The sequence below is a fragment of the Bipolaris oryzae genome (genome assembly GCF_000523455.1).
Source record: "Bipolaris oryzae ATCC 44560 unplaced genomic scaffold scaffold_11, whole genome shotgun sequence".
NCBI lineage: Eukaryota > Fungi > Ascomycota > Dothideomycetes > Pleosporales > Pleosporaceae > Bipolaris > Bipolaris oryzae.
In genome coordinates, this window is record NW_006911287.1 from 12,716 (window position 1) to 27,057 (window position 14,342).

The 14,342-nt window shown below is 49.4% G+C and overlaps 5 protein-coding genes across 5 annotated transcripts; 2 read left to right on the plus strand and 3 right to left on the minus strand.

Annotated features, from left to right (window-relative positions):
* Positions 1-437: 437 nt before the first annotated feature.
* COCMIDRAFT_83979 (uncharacterized protein) lies at positions 438-2,368 on the plus strand (the record flags this gene model as incomplete). Its single annotated transcript, XM_007685587.1, has 7 exons — positions 438-495; positions 574-835; positions 897-945; positions 1,018-1,240; positions 1,299-1,638; positions 1,693-2,201; positions 2,256-2,368. 7 exons carry the CDS (start codon positions 438-440, stop codon positions 2,366-2,368), a joined length of 1,554 nt encoding a protein of 517 aa, XP_007683777.1.
* Positions 2,369-4,681: 2,313 nt separating this feature from the next.
* On the minus strand, positions 4,682-7,156 carry COCMIDRAFT_32892 (uncharacterized protein; the record flags this gene model as incomplete). Its single annotated transcript, XM_007685566.1, has 5 exons — positions 4,682-5,698; positions 5,759-6,192; positions 6,337-6,985; positions 7,051-7,076; positions 7,132-7,156. The coding sequence occupies 5 exons, from the start codon at positions 7,154-7,156 to the stop codon at positions 4,682-4,684; spliced, it is 2,151 nt and encodes a 716-aa protein (XP_007683756.1).
* Positions 7,157-7,849: 693 nt separating this feature from the next.
* Positions 7,850-8,506, minus strand: COCMIDRAFT_22651 (uncharacterized protein; the record flags this gene model as incomplete). The annotated part of the gene is made up of 1 exon (XM_007685542.1): positions 7,850-8,506. The coding sequence occupies one exon, from the start codon at positions 8,504-8,506 to the stop codon at positions 7,850-7,852; it is 657 nt and encodes a 218-aa protein (XP_007683732.1).
* A 1,669-nt stretch (positions 8,507-10,175) lies between these two features.
* COCMIDRAFT_32893 (uncharacterized protein) lies at positions 10,176-10,964 on the plus strand (the record flags this gene model as incomplete). Its single annotated transcript, XM_007685567.1, has 1 exon — positions 10,176-10,964. One exon carries the CDS (start codon positions 10,176-10,178, stop codon positions 10,962-10,964), a length of 789 nt encoding a protein of 262 aa, XP_007683757.1.
* A 253-nt stretch (positions 10,965-11,217) lies between these two features.
* COCMIDRAFT_1507 (carbohydrate-binding module family 50 protein) lies at positions 11,218-13,899 on the minus strand (the record flags this gene model as incomplete). The annotated part of the gene is made up of 8 exons (XM_007685524.1): positions 11,218-11,293; positions 11,356-11,419; positions 11,499-11,669; positions 11,743-12,026; positions 12,098-12,725; positions 12,794-13,065; positions 13,116-13,293; positions 13,395-13,899. The coding sequence occupies 8 exons, from the start codon at positions 13,897-13,899 to the stop codon at positions 11,218-11,220; spliced, it is 2,178 nt and encodes a 725-aa protein (XP_007683714.1).
* Positions 13,900-14,342: the final 443 nt, after the last annotated feature.

The window sequence follows — 14,342 nt, forward strand, 5'->3', positions numbered from 1 at the left end:
TGACTTGGGACCCATGAACCCGCAGGCGTCGTTTCCCCACTGCCTCAACCCCAATGCGGTAATTGCATCCGGGGCCCGTGCGCCATCACCTGCCTGTCAATCTCCACCTTTCCCCAGACCCGCACACGCGGCAACAGTGATAGCCGGAATCGAGTGAGCTCAATAAGATAAGACGAACGTTGACTGATGGTGATAATGCGATAAGCCACAGCTGGGCGTGGCCCAGTTCGTTACTGATACGATATATGCTTCTTATACGATACTACTAGTACTGCTTGCCTAGATAACTCCAAAGTGTACCATGTATTTCCCCTCCCCTCCTTCAACGTAGTCAAAAGGGTTGATCTGGGCTTCTACTATTCATTCCACGTCGACAGCATCGAAAGTCGTGCGAATTATTCGATATGGCGAGCAACAAAGACTGTGAAAGAGGGCGCATGTCTGGCATCGATGACAAGCCATTAGATCTGCTGACGCAGTCTGAATCCGTATCCGGTACGTACTTGGGTCAATTAGTGGTAAATGGGAAATAGTAGTAAATCATTCACTTACCGCAAAAATATCGCGACACAGCCGGACGGGGGAGAAGAGAGTCGTACCAGGAAGGTTATGTGTCCGAAACCACGACGCGTGATATCACGGCCCTCGAAATCGCATCGATAGGCTGGAGCATTTGCAACAGTTGGGTGGGCGTCCTGTCAACTCTCGCGTTCAATGTCGCGAATGGTGGGTCGCCGGGGCTTCTCTACGGCCTCTGGTTCGTCTTCATCATGTACGGCTTTGTCGTGTATACCTTGGCGGAGCTAGCCCGTGTATATCCTTCGGCGGGCGGTCAGTAAGTTTTTGTTCTTGTCGAATTTCCCGGGGGCTAGATACAGTACTGAAAACTTGAGCAGGTACCATTGGACAGCGGTTGTGGCTCCGAAGTGGTGTGCTCGTGCTACAGTAAGCGGGACCTCTCTGAAAAATGTTCTGGTCCGAACTTTTCATTCGGAACACTGACATGATATGTTCTAGAGCTACGCATGCGGTATGATCAACATATTTGCCTGGGGGGCGCTTGCTGCCGGCGTGGCTATCATCCTTCCGCAACAATTACTGGCTCTCGTCATCACCTACAACCCGTCTTACGAGGTCGAGCGGTGGCACGTGTTTCTGATCTACCAGTTTGTATGCGTGTTGTGCCTGCTGCACAATATTTTCAGTCTCCGACGAACTATGTGGCTGTTCGAGGTCATTTGTATGTATTCCGAATAATGTGTACGAGATGACCATGGCACTCACTCTACACGATGTAGTTGCGTTATCGCTTGCCGCCTTCATAGCCGCCACAGTCACCTCTCTGGCACGGGCCCCCCACTTCCAATCGAGTAAAGCCGTTTGGGTTACATTCGTTGATTTGAGTGGTTGGGACAACAAAGGACTTGTATTCTTTATCGGACTTCTTACTCCAGGTTACATGTATGCTGGAATCGATGGAGCCATCCATCTGGCAGAGGAAGCTCGTAATGCTCGAGCAGCCGTCCCTAAAGCCCTTGTGTCCATCTGGGGCATAGGGTTTGTTACATCCTTCATTGTAGCGGTTGCATCCATGTATGCAGTCCAAGACTTTACCGCGGTTGCGACAACAAAGACTGGGTAAGGCGTAACATCAAATTGAGAAGGCAAGAATCTTACTAAAATTTTGCACAGCTTTCCTATTTTCGAACTCTGGCGTCAAGCAATGAATTCCGAGGCTGCAGCAACTGCCTTCTTAGTATTCACACATGCAGCTGGATACATGGCCGTCGCAGGGTGTCAGCAGACTGCCTCGCGTCTGACTTGGTCATTTGCCCGCGACTCGGGCTTAATCGCCTCTTCGAAGATCTCCCAAATAGACGAACGATGGCAAGTTCCCATATGGGCTCTCTGTGCAAACGGAGTCATGAAATTCCTCATTGGATGTGTCTATCTCGGATCTTCAACGGCCTTTAACGCGTTCATTGGTACCGGCCTGACCCTTCAGCTCATCACATTCGCATTTCCTGCAGCGCTATTGTTATTAACGGGTCGGCCAAAACGATTCTTACCGCCCACCCGCACCTTTGGGTTGCCGAATGCTTTTGGCTGGGTTTCAAACGTCGTCACCGTTGCGTTTGCTCTTTTCTGCCTCGTCTTTTACTGCTTTCCCCCGGCCAGACCAGTGACTGGGACGAACATGAGTGAGTTTGATACTCCTGGCTTCACTATGAATTCAACATTTCTAACAGCTTTAGATTACGCACCAGCCGTCCTTGTAGTAATAAGTATCTTTATCGTTGCAAACTGGTTCTTGCATGCAAGGAAACATTACCATGGACCACAGCTAGAAGATCTGGTTGCATTGTAGTTTGACAGAGTACTGCAGCCTCGTGTATCCAAACGATATTCATGTTTGAATTCTAGAAGAATAGCTTTGCTCTGCTCAAATCTATCGGATCATCAAATCTCCTTCAATGTTGGGCAGTGGGATTGCTACCAAAAACTTGCTTGAATCTAATTATATATAATAAAAGACTTTCAAACATAGCTATCGAGGGATAAAGAATCCTCACTTCGGTCATTTCTCGTATGCTCATGATAGAAACATTAGCGCGCCTGCTCCCCATTTTGTTCGTACTAGATGATTCTAATTAGTGAGTTGCAGTATCCTACTAGCCATTCCTGAGCAAAATCCCTAGACGAGCTGCCGATAAGAGTTACTGACCAGAGTTGCCGAACCAAGCCCAACGCTTGGAAAGCATACGTGTAATATGCAGTCGCACTTCAGACATACCGAGCATGCTACTTTACCTTTCTTCATCAAACCTTGTATTTCCCTTTCGCGTCTAGCGTACCATATGATCGTTTCTCAGAGAAGAATGGTATGCCATATCCTGACCTGCTAGTGTCAGGTTTTTTTTTAAAAAAGAAAAAAAGAAAAATAAGAAGCCCCCTGGCCTCTATAAATGATCTACCAGGCTATTTTCCTTAAGCTGACACTGATCGCTCAACTAGTGATCAGCACCTGAAGTCACCATATCAGTATGCCCCATCAACGCTCCACTACACTCCCCCCACGATATGATCGAGAACGCCCGTGTCTTCCTTATACTCGACTGCGACGTCCCCTAGATCAACAAGCTGTGGAAGCCAAAGCCGGAGGCAAAGGTGTTTCATCTTAATGGTAGTTCCGTTGAAGGAGGCTATGCTGGTTTTCCACATCGATGCGCAGCAGCAGTATTGCGTGGATACGAAAGTCGCGCTAGAGCAGACTACGAAGTACCTGCGTAGTTCTCTGGCCGAGCAGCTTGTGAGTGAAGATTTTGAGTATAGGGCTGAGGCGCTGCTGAAGTCGTGTAATAAACGCATTCGCGTGGTTGATGAGCGGGCTAAGCCCTTAGGTGGTAGGGAGCTCACGACTGATTACATTTGCTCCACTGTGCGGCGAAAGTTGCCTAAAGACACCATCTTCGCGGTCGAGGCAATCAGGAATACTATTGCGGTTGCTGATCAAATCCGCGCCACGCTCCGAGGCCAATTGATTCACCATGAAGGCGGGGGGCTGAGATGGGGCGGTGGCGGCGCTTTAGGCATCAAGCTCGTAGCAGACGCAGCCGATGCTTTTTGGTCCCGGGAAAGTACAAGAGATTCAAAGTGCAGATCTCGGGCGACGGGTCATATATGTTTAGTGTTCCTTTGAGTGTGTATTGGATCTCGGCCTGCTATAAAATCCCCTTACGGACTATTATTGTGAACGATCTGGGCTGGAACACGTCGCGGAGATCTATGTCCTTAGTCTTTCCTGATGTTTCTGCATCGAGGGCTATAAAGGAGGTTGGACGTTGCGATTTAAATAGCCTCAGGTGTTTGGAAGACGTCGTTAGACTAGATCACCACTTGTTCAATTAGCTTTGGTATAGTAAGTCTGTGTATGATTGAACATTTTGCCTAGATTATGAACTATAACGACCCAGCAGTATGTATACTCTCCTCACGACATCTGAACCGTAAATTACCACAATCATATACACAGAATCTATAGAAACACAGTGAGCTAACGAGATTTAAGGAATTCCAGGTACATCCTTCGACACCGCTACTTTAGCCACGCACAACTAGTATAGCATCTTCCATTCGCCATACATTCAATGATACAGGGCTCTACAATAAGTCACTCTGCTTATCTCCAGTATCCACTTGCGCGAGAGAATTTTGTCTGATAAGATAATATTGCGTAGCTTTGGCTGGGCGGAAGGTTTCCGCCTTCCAGCTCTCGTCCTACAGTAGGGCCCGTTTCCAGTTCCGCACTGCACGTCTCCACTTTACCGCAATCTACGGGGCCGGAATCACTGGCTGCACTGCATGTCGATACCCGAGTCTGTAGGTGGGCAAGTGAGGTGTGAGGATACTGCTGCTAGCTTCATACGGCGTGCTTATCCTGTTCGGCTTTACGTATCAGTTGATAACGCAGGACAGGATTGAGCATACACGAGACTCGCTGACGCCCGCACACAGAGACATGAGCGGAATGTCGGTTATGGTAGTCGCTTCAATGATGCCTATATAGTATGCACATATACGTAAATATTGATAGTAATGATACAAAGAAGATGCCGCCACAGCTCCGACGCTGATCTGAACCCAATGATTTTGCGGGCTACTAGTAGTAAAGCCTCAACGCCTACCCGAACAACGTTTCAAGACGCTCTTTAATCATAACATCCATCCAATGGACCATATTTCTTGATGTACATGTGCCGGAATTGGCTGCTTTGTCTGCCTGGCGCCAGACTGCTTCCAAAATTGCGCTTATCCGTTGCACTGGTGCTACGCTGACGCGAGACAGTAATCGCTCAACGCGCAATGACACTTGATTCCGCCACATTTGCAGCTTAGCAGGACGCTGCACCAAAGCAGCTATTTGACTACGGAGCGCATCGAGGTTATTGGCGTTGAGGTCGTAACCTTGATGGACATTGCTCAAGGTGCTTTCTGTAGACTGCAGTGCGCTGCCTGCGGACAGAATGGGAATGGATAGCAAGATGTTCGCACCAGATGGTTCAGGTAAATGGGACGCAATAGTCAGTATCCCAATGGCGAGGTCAAGACTTGTTTGCCTCACTTGGCATGTGGGCGCATCACCTACAATGACTTCAGGAAAACTCTGTATAAGCTCCAACAGAATTACCAGGCGAAGCATCGCGTCCACGGCGACCAGATCGGGGATAGAGGTGTTTGGATCCTGTGTGGCATCCACAGACGTTATCAAAGGAGGTTGATGGGCTAAGACGAGCGTGTACAGTTCTCCAACTCTTTTGGAAATTTGAATATCGAAATCGGAGCCCCGTTCTCCCAGAGACGTTGAATTTCGCTTTTTTCTAACAAGTAAAAGGCTCTCAGCAAGGTATATGAACAGGGGTGTACTGATACCTGTGAAGGGATGAGGGTACACCCTTTGTTCTTGGGCAAGTGTAGCAAAACGCAGCAAGTACTGCAGTGACTCAACAGGCTGATCAATGACTATAGAAAGCAGACATTCCTGGTTTACCATGGCGCCTATTATGAAGGATTGTTCACGATCTAGTACGATAGGGTTTGTTGATGCATCGTAGATTCCTTCGTCGGACAACCATGCCTGGAAAAGCAGTCTCGCGCCATGATGATGGGCCAAACCAATTGCAGAAGCATCAACCCAGGCCTGAAAATGTGTTAGTTCTAAAAGATGTTCGTGAATTTAAATCTTTTTAATTATTCTTACTGCGCTGTTTGCAAGTAGCAGAGCGGCCACTAGCGCTTGGTATCGTGCGAATGTGGCCGATACGCGTGATAAACCATTGTCACTACTTTTATAGTGCCTTGGAAACTCTAATGTTTGAAGAACGGACATGAGCCCTCGTATTGCTTTGGTCTGATATCTTAGGGCGACATTGTCCATGTCGCGAATCGAATTCGCGAGGTGTGCTGCTGACAGAGCTTTGATGCAGTCGTTCAGGTATTCGCAGGTGAGCATGATCGGTGGTATGTCTTTACGGAAAGGATTTCGACGAGAGTCGAAGCACGACACGATCTGACAGGTTTTCTCAAAGTAGTGTCCCGTCAAGTTGTTATCGATTTCGGTATCTATCCAGATGTTGCGCTGCCACGATGTACTCGTCAAGGCCAAGTTATTGGAATCGACACATTGCTGGCCAACTTGTGTTACCGCAGTGCAGACATTGAAGTCCGAGTCATCAGCAGATTGCTGCTCGGTGCTACACAGCCAATCATCGCTAGACGTCAGTCTAAGAGCAGATTCGATAGCATCAAGCACCAGAGTCTGGTGCTGGTCTCTTCCACTATCTATCCTCGTGTCTGGAGAGGTTGATGTGGAAGGCGGTTTATCTTCAAAAAGATCATACACGCTGGATACTGCCGTGTGAGGAGAAGAAGAGCCGTTTGAGAATAAGATTTGCACGGGGGAAGCAATATCGGTCCGCTGCAAATAATCACCGCACATTGTGGAACTGTGCGGAGCGGTGGGTTTTTGCGACCCATGATTATCCAGCGGGGATGTGGGTGAAGCGACGTTGGCCTCATGCTGTTGCTCGCCCTCCTCGATGGCAGCGAGGCGCGATTCAAAGATGCTTGTCTGAGGACTAGTAGCAATTGTGACGGGCGGACAATGCAATGAGGCCTTATCATGGCCGAAAGGACTATCATGGGCGGTAGCGTGCATGGTGGGCTTCTGCTGCCAACTCTGATCAATGACCACGTGCTGTGAAATAGGCGGATCCAGGCTCAGGGGTTCAGCGGTCGCTTGCGTAAAGTCGCTCAAGGGACCAGACGATAATTGTTGCATGGCCAACGTCTTGTGCGGGTGGTTTCGGACAGCTCCCGAGGTGAGAGAAGCTGTCTTCCATCGCAACTGACGAGCGAAGCCGGGGCACTGAACATTGCGTCCTTGACAGCTCCGACAGTGAGGGCGGGTCTCATCGCATTTGATGCGCTGCGGGGGTTTGAATATTAGCTTTTCTATGCACAAAACAAAACCGGATGGCGGTGATGGTTTACTTTTTGCCGGCAGGCTCCGCAGCCATCTGCAGAACGACAGTTAGTCGCGATGTGGCACCCAGGGCGTCATGACGTACATACTTCTGCTCCGAGTGTGCTTAAACATATGTAGCCGTCAGAATGCGCTGTGGCAAGTTTCTATCCTTACCATGCGCAAGTGCATGGTGGGTTGTGAGAAAAGAGTGCAGTACGTAGGTAAATGACTATCTACGGGTCTGATAAGGTCTGATAGGTGGATGCATCCCCGCACACGTGAGGGGGTGCCAGCGGAGTCTAACGTCGGCACTCGGTGGCCGAAACAGGACGGAATGAGACTGCCAAATGTGTATGTAATATGTATGTACAGTTGGGACATGAGGAAGCTGAGCATTCTGGCGCTGCAATGATCCATATCTGCAGTCGTACTTTGTCTCGCCAGCCAGCGTTGGTTGCACCTGCAAATCCCTAAGATAAGTAATTAAACTAGATAATCATATTCAGATGCTGTCTATCACTCTTAAGATTGCTGCGTAGATCGCGGACCAAAATAATGACCATAGTAACGCCGATAATGCGTTTTGTTCAGTACAGAGTTCTTCCACTCAGCGGGCAATGAGAATCCAGCATTGCCCTCAATGCCCGACTGGCCTATCTTCCAATAGATGGTCAAAGATCTTCCCGGGATTTATGATTCAAAGCGGATGTTGCCGTCGCCAATACGGCCAACGATGCCAGCAAACAGCCCCAGTGCTGCCACCTCTGTTTTATTAATGCCAATGGGTTCAGGCAGCTGTGAAATGGGTACCGCCACATCCATCGCCTACACATCTTCGTCCCCCTCACGCAGCGACAGCACCGACCATAGCGCCTGCTTGCGCGCCGCCCAGAGGCTCGCCTGCTCCTCAGCTGTCGATGCGAATTGCAGTGTGCCTCCGCCATTGCTAATTGCCATCTCGCTAAATTGGCGCGTCGTCTCCGCGATCTGGCCCGGGCTGCCAATGAACCTGAGTAACATAGTTGGCATCACCCCCCACTTCCTGTCCGTCCCTCCAGTCCGGTTGACCGCATCCATGATCCTCATGGCTCCCGTTTGGATACCCGTCCAAAGAATTGCTGTTGCGGCAGTGCTAGCATCGCGCACCAGGGGAAACGTAGCAAAGCCCACCTTCGTTTCTGCTGGGATCGCGGCCAGCTTGAGCGTGGCCTCTGTGACGATGCCGAGCGTGCCTTTACTGTCAATGAAGAAACTAGTCAGGTTGTAACTCGCAGTAGTCTTTCGCGGCCTGTAGCGCGTCTTGATTACCGAACCATCCACCAACACAATAATCGGGTTGATGACGTTGTCCTTCATTGTGCCATAGCGAACCGCATTTGTACCCGAGAAGCTTGTGCCCACCATCACTCCGATCATCGCGCTGGGCCCAGCATCTACTGGGAAGAAAAGACCGCTTGGTTTAAGCTGCCTCCTCAGCTCCATCCACCCGATCCCCGGCTATACCACAATATCCATATCGCTTTCATGAAGCGCGACTATCTTGTCCATGTTGGGAAAATCGATGCAAATACCCCCGTACGGGGCAGAGGAGTTGCCTTGAACAGAAGACCCGCCAGAATAGGGAATCATGCCCATTGTTGCGAGTTGCAACAGCTTTTTCACTTGTGTAATCGAATACTTTGGCATGCCTTACCCATCGGGATCTTGAAGCGCGCGCACACTTTTGCAATCCTCGACACTGAGTCAGTTGGCTTTGGGTACGCAATCGCAACGGGCATGCGCTCGATGTTTAGCCATGCCTTCGTAATTCGTCGTTGTCGGTAGAAGTGGCATCACTTCCTCAATCGCTTTCTAACTCTGCGATAGCCTTGATTCTCAATAGGTTTCTGTGAACGCCCTTTTGATATTCTGACGCATCTTTTCCAACTCGGATCGACTCGCATATAGAGGGTTTTTCCTTTACAACCGTCACCTGTGATGTTGTCCCCGCTATGGGGCGTAGTTGAGATCCAGCGTAGAAAGATGTACTTGCCGACGCGAGAAGAGCAATGACTAATATGCCAATTCTAAGTGAAGTTCTGAAGATATGCGATGAGACGACGTGTTAGCTGTACGATCGGCGGTTTTGTAGTGTGGGTACAGGAAACACCTTGGTTCAACGTGGAAGACGTTTCATAGCTGTGACGAAAGAAGAGAAAAAAGAGACAAAGAAGCACTGATATATAAGCAGCATGTGGTGTCAAAGTACTAATATAACGAGAAACTCAAGACGACGATATATGAATAACGTAACCAGATAGACACACAATTACATAGAACTATGCTACGCAACACTAGACCAACAAGGTATGTCTTCATTTACCTAATTCATAATTTAGTAAGTAGGCTATTTTTACTGAATGCGGGGTAGTACCAGATATTACGTACCGTATGCTTAGGCCGTTGAAGCCACCGATGCTCCAACGTAGTGTCTGTGCGCGGAATCACAAGCAGTAAGCACGGTACGGGAAAACGCTCCACAGAGGCGGAACTAAGTGCAGGGAGATATATAAATGACAGATATGCAATATATAACAGGGGGGGGGGGATCAGATATCGTTGTAGATACCCCACAGCACAGCAACACCCTGTAGCACAATTTGCTCCAACTGCAATAAAGCTACCATCCAAGAAATATGGCTTCTCGCAAGTCGAATGAGCGTTGTGTAACTTAAAGAATTAGAGTAGGTCCAGAAGGGATGATGCTAGACCAACACGATATCATCTATGAGGAAAATACATGATTGGACATAGTAGTGATTTCAAACTAGTAGTGAAAACACTTGCTTTACCTTCGAGGTGTATAGTAATCTCACCCAGCGTGCTGATCGCCTCAAAGCAGCATCGTAGCGCTCTATCGTTGGGTTACTTATATGGCTCCGATACAAAACAAGTAACAGAAATTTGATGGTCTATAGATAGTCGTGTTGTTCACGGGACGAATCGCTAGTGAGTCTCGCTAAAGCAACGTACGTTGTACGTAGCGCGTGCAGTATCTTAACACCATCACAACACCACGACTATAGGAACCACAGGGACTAATAACGCCACTTTCTCTGAAATCCTTCAGGAAGCAATCGTAGACTGCACTCTCGTCTTACTCAAGCCCGCCATGACAACACGTGGAGGCGGATTCGTTGGCAGAGGAGGCATGGGCGCACAAGGCCGCATCCAACGCATAAAGACACACGTCCTCCCATTCACAGACCATACAGCCAAAGAAGCCTTGGTGATCTTCGAAGGCCGAGAAACATGCCCACTTCCACCCCTTTACAGTTTCGCCATGTACTTCACGCACAAGGACGTGAACGCAGAAAGCCTCCAGCCAGCCGAGCTCCTGGACGCCATCAGACGCGGTACCCCGCTGCAAAACTACCCCTGTTCCTTCCGCCTAGAGATATACTTTCTCCCTGCCCCAAGTGAAGACGCCGCGTCCGACGAAGCGTGCATGGCGCATTACCGCGAGGAGAAGCGCAGCCGGGGCGACTACACGCGCCAAATCGACGCAGTCGAGGCTCCAGGTAGCAGCACTGCTAGTAGTACCGGAGGTCTCCCTGGCTTCGTACCAAGCTACATCAACGACCCCTACGGCGACTTTTATCATAGTCGTCTGTACAACTACCAAGGACCCAACTGGCGCACAGATAAGCAGCCGGTACGCCGCGTTTTCTTCGATCCCATCCCGCAGGAGCAATATGCACCGATTGCGGAGGAGGCGGGGGAACCAGAAGTCTTGCCGCCGGTGAATGTCACGCTGCATATGATGCAAGAGAGCGATGCGGAGGATTCCGGTGCGAATTTTTTGGGTTTGACGATGTATGACACGGCGTATATTAAGACGGAGAATGAGACGAATGGGGCGTGGCAGGAGGCGGTGGAGCGGGGTTGGTCAACGTGGTAAGAGTGGGATAAGTTGCTCAGTTTCACGTTTTTCCTACGGAATATGTCAAGGAGCGGTCATCACGAGATATTCCTTGTCGACGAGCATGTTTATCTGGACAAATGGAAACTATAGCTCCCTATATTATACATCTGCATAACCCCCCTCCCCCTCCCCCATTCGCCCCCTTTCAACCTTACTAGATCGTACAAAAGAACACTATACTTGCAACACACATCCCGCTTCACCACCAACAGCATACGCAAAACCAAGCTTAACTCGATATCCCGACGCAGTACGCATAGTCTGGCCAGAAATTCGTCGTGCAATCATTCTGGACGGCAGGGTTCCTGTATCACCATGTCATTAGCATCACAAACCCCACTTATACCCTTAAGGAAAGGGAACTCACCATTTATAAAATGTATCAAGCCCAATACCATAGAGTTGGGAAATAGTCCAGCAGGTATCACCAGCTACATCTCATTAGCCAACTCCGCATCATGAAAACATTCAAGCGGACCTCGGGGGTCCTTGCTACAGAGATATACTTACAACCAACAACATGCCATTTATTGCATCCAGCAACTGTACCGGGGTGTGTGGGACCTGGGATGGCGGGTGCGGTGGACGTAGGGGTGGCAGATGTGGGGGTCGGGGTCGGGGTGAAGGTGCTAGAGATTATGTCGGTAGGGAGGGCGTCGGTGGTTACGCAGTAGCGGTAGTCTAAAATATTGTTAGATGGAATTAAAGCTATACAAGGATGATGGAGGAAGGGGGGGAGGAGGACGAGACATACTAAGCCATAAACCTGTGCAATCTGGGCCGACGGCGGGATTCATTTTATAGAACTGCGCGATAGTGATGTGGTTTCGATCGAGGAAGGACTGGCACGTCATTGGCCGGATGACGGGTTCATATTCGACACATCCCGCAATGGCGCCTTCTCTGATCGGATAGTAATCTACTCCTTCGTCGGTAGGCGTGACGCTTACGGGCGAGCCGCTGCCGTATGCGGCCATGCAGTAGCGAAGGTCTTTTGCTGGGGCACAGTCGGTAGAGTTAGTTATCAGAGATGGGTTCCTAGTTCGGCGTTAGTACTCTGCGTTTTTCTGTATGCATAAAAACAATGGGCTGTTGACGAGATAACTTACCAGTTCTCCAACTCCTCCAACGTAATCCCCCATCCTCTAGCAAGCGCCGCACAAGACGACGAATACGCTTGCAGCATCGTCTCGTCAACAGTCAAATTCGCACCGTTCATGAACAAAAAGCAATCTTTCCTTGTCCCCTTAGCCAATGGTGATGGAGTCGGCAACCCGAGTATCGGGGGCGCGGTAAACGTTGCCTTAGGGAGGCTGTTGTACGGGATCTCCGCCACCGACGTTGCAGGAGGCATGTAGTCGGGGTGACTTGGGTACTCATTCACGGAACCTACGGGTTCGACACAATAGCTCTCAAATGCAAAGAGGTTTGTACAATTGTCGTTGATACCTTGGTTGAGGAAGCGGAAGTCGTCGAGGCTGATGCTGAACTTGATGACGAGGAGGTTACAGTATTCTTCTGGCTGGACTTGGTAGAACTTGGCACAATTGGTGTTTGTACCGTTTGCAAGGTCGCCAGGGACAGGGACTGCAGTCGGCGTTGCAGTGGGGATAGGCGTGGGGATTAGTGTTGTTGTTGGGTTGGGCTCGAAGTCTTGGTCACCAGGCGGAGTCACGCAAATGGTGTCGCCGACCGACTTTTCGATCCCATTGCACAGATATCCAAGAACGGGGTTCCCTGATCATGAAGGATGACTTAGTGAGCTGGTTTGGATTTCCAAAGTCTTCTGGAATGATTGGACGTACATGTATATAATTGCACCTGACTTATCCTGTTCGCCTTCGCTATATTAAGGCAAGTATCACCCTTTTTGACTGTGTAGGTGCTGCAGGTATTCTGGATGCAGATATCACCAGTGGTAGGGAACTCTGCACAAAATGCCTTGAGTCCATTATCCGCGAGAAGCCAAGAAGTAGCAACGTTCTCGGCTTTGGAGATGGATTGACAAGTGTCGCCAGACTTAACTGTGTACGTCTTGCCATTACATTTTCCCGGTGCAGTGGGGGTGGGAGTTGGTCTGGCCAAGTTAGAAGCATGGTTTGTGATATGTTTGCAGTGATTGCTTACCCTTCGAAGGGGGCAGTCGAGGTCGCCAAAGGAAATCCAGTCTTCGAACAGCTTGCCGTCAAAGAGCTATAATTCGCCTGAAGTGCATATCCGCCATTGATTGGTGATCCGGCTTGGAACTGGTACTGCTTGATCACACAATTATCGCACATGTCGATCTCCATCTGTTCTTGTCTTCCTATGAAACTGTTAGACAGATATCCACAGATATTCAGCCATGTGTAATAATCCAAATCCTGGAACGCAAGGTGGTTATGGTATTGTTGCTGATTAACTTACTAATGATTGGAGACGGAATGGCTTCAGCAGATGCATTCAGAGTGGCAGTCTCGTTGCCACCAAACATGCGTAGAGATGGCGTGGTACCATTTGACATCTCGTATGCGACTCGATTACACCAACGATTGCCATCTTGCAGGCAAGTCCGATTGAAGTAGTAGTAGAGTAATTCTGGAACGAACGAGATGGGTGCAGTACGTGTGTCTGAGATGTTGTAAACATCCGTGGGGCCACACGCGCTTTTGGCTGCTGAGCTATACGCAGATATCGAGGCTGCGCAATCGGCTGTACAAGCTTCTTCAAGAGCATCAACTTCAAAATATGACCCTTTTGAGAAGGTGCTGATTTGGCGTGGACAGTTGGGGACATCTTTTGTCAAGCTGGCGATACAATTGGCGGAAAGGTCGTTGGATGGCAAAGTGTTTGTGGTGATGAATTGAAAAGCATCGCAGTTTGCCAGAAGGGTGAAAATGGCCACGCGCAGCAAAGCTGCTCGGAGCGACATCATGAATGACAATACTGATGATGGACTGTCGGTCCACGAGCACTACTATGGGATCTGATACTTCATGGGAACATGAAGCCCGTGCTGTCCGAAGACGCCTCTACACCGAGAGCGAGCATATAAGGCCACCATAGCGCTCGTCATGAGAAATGAACAAAAGTGTTAGTGGAAGCCGTAGCGTGGCGGATGAAAGCAGCCTCCGGGGCAAAATCAGGGGGTGCCGCCAATAACGAGGCGAGGGTGTCCCGTCCCATGGCTCCCGAAGCCTGGGCAAGTGCATACATCTGCCCACCTAGATGCAATTTTTCGCCTGACAATCAAAGCAAATTGAGAAATGCGGGTAGATCATGGGGCATTAGATGGATGTTTCCGCCCCCAAGTGACATTTTCCATCTTGCCTAGCCAATAGTAGGGGTTTTTTTCTCTTGGCAATTGGGGCCAAA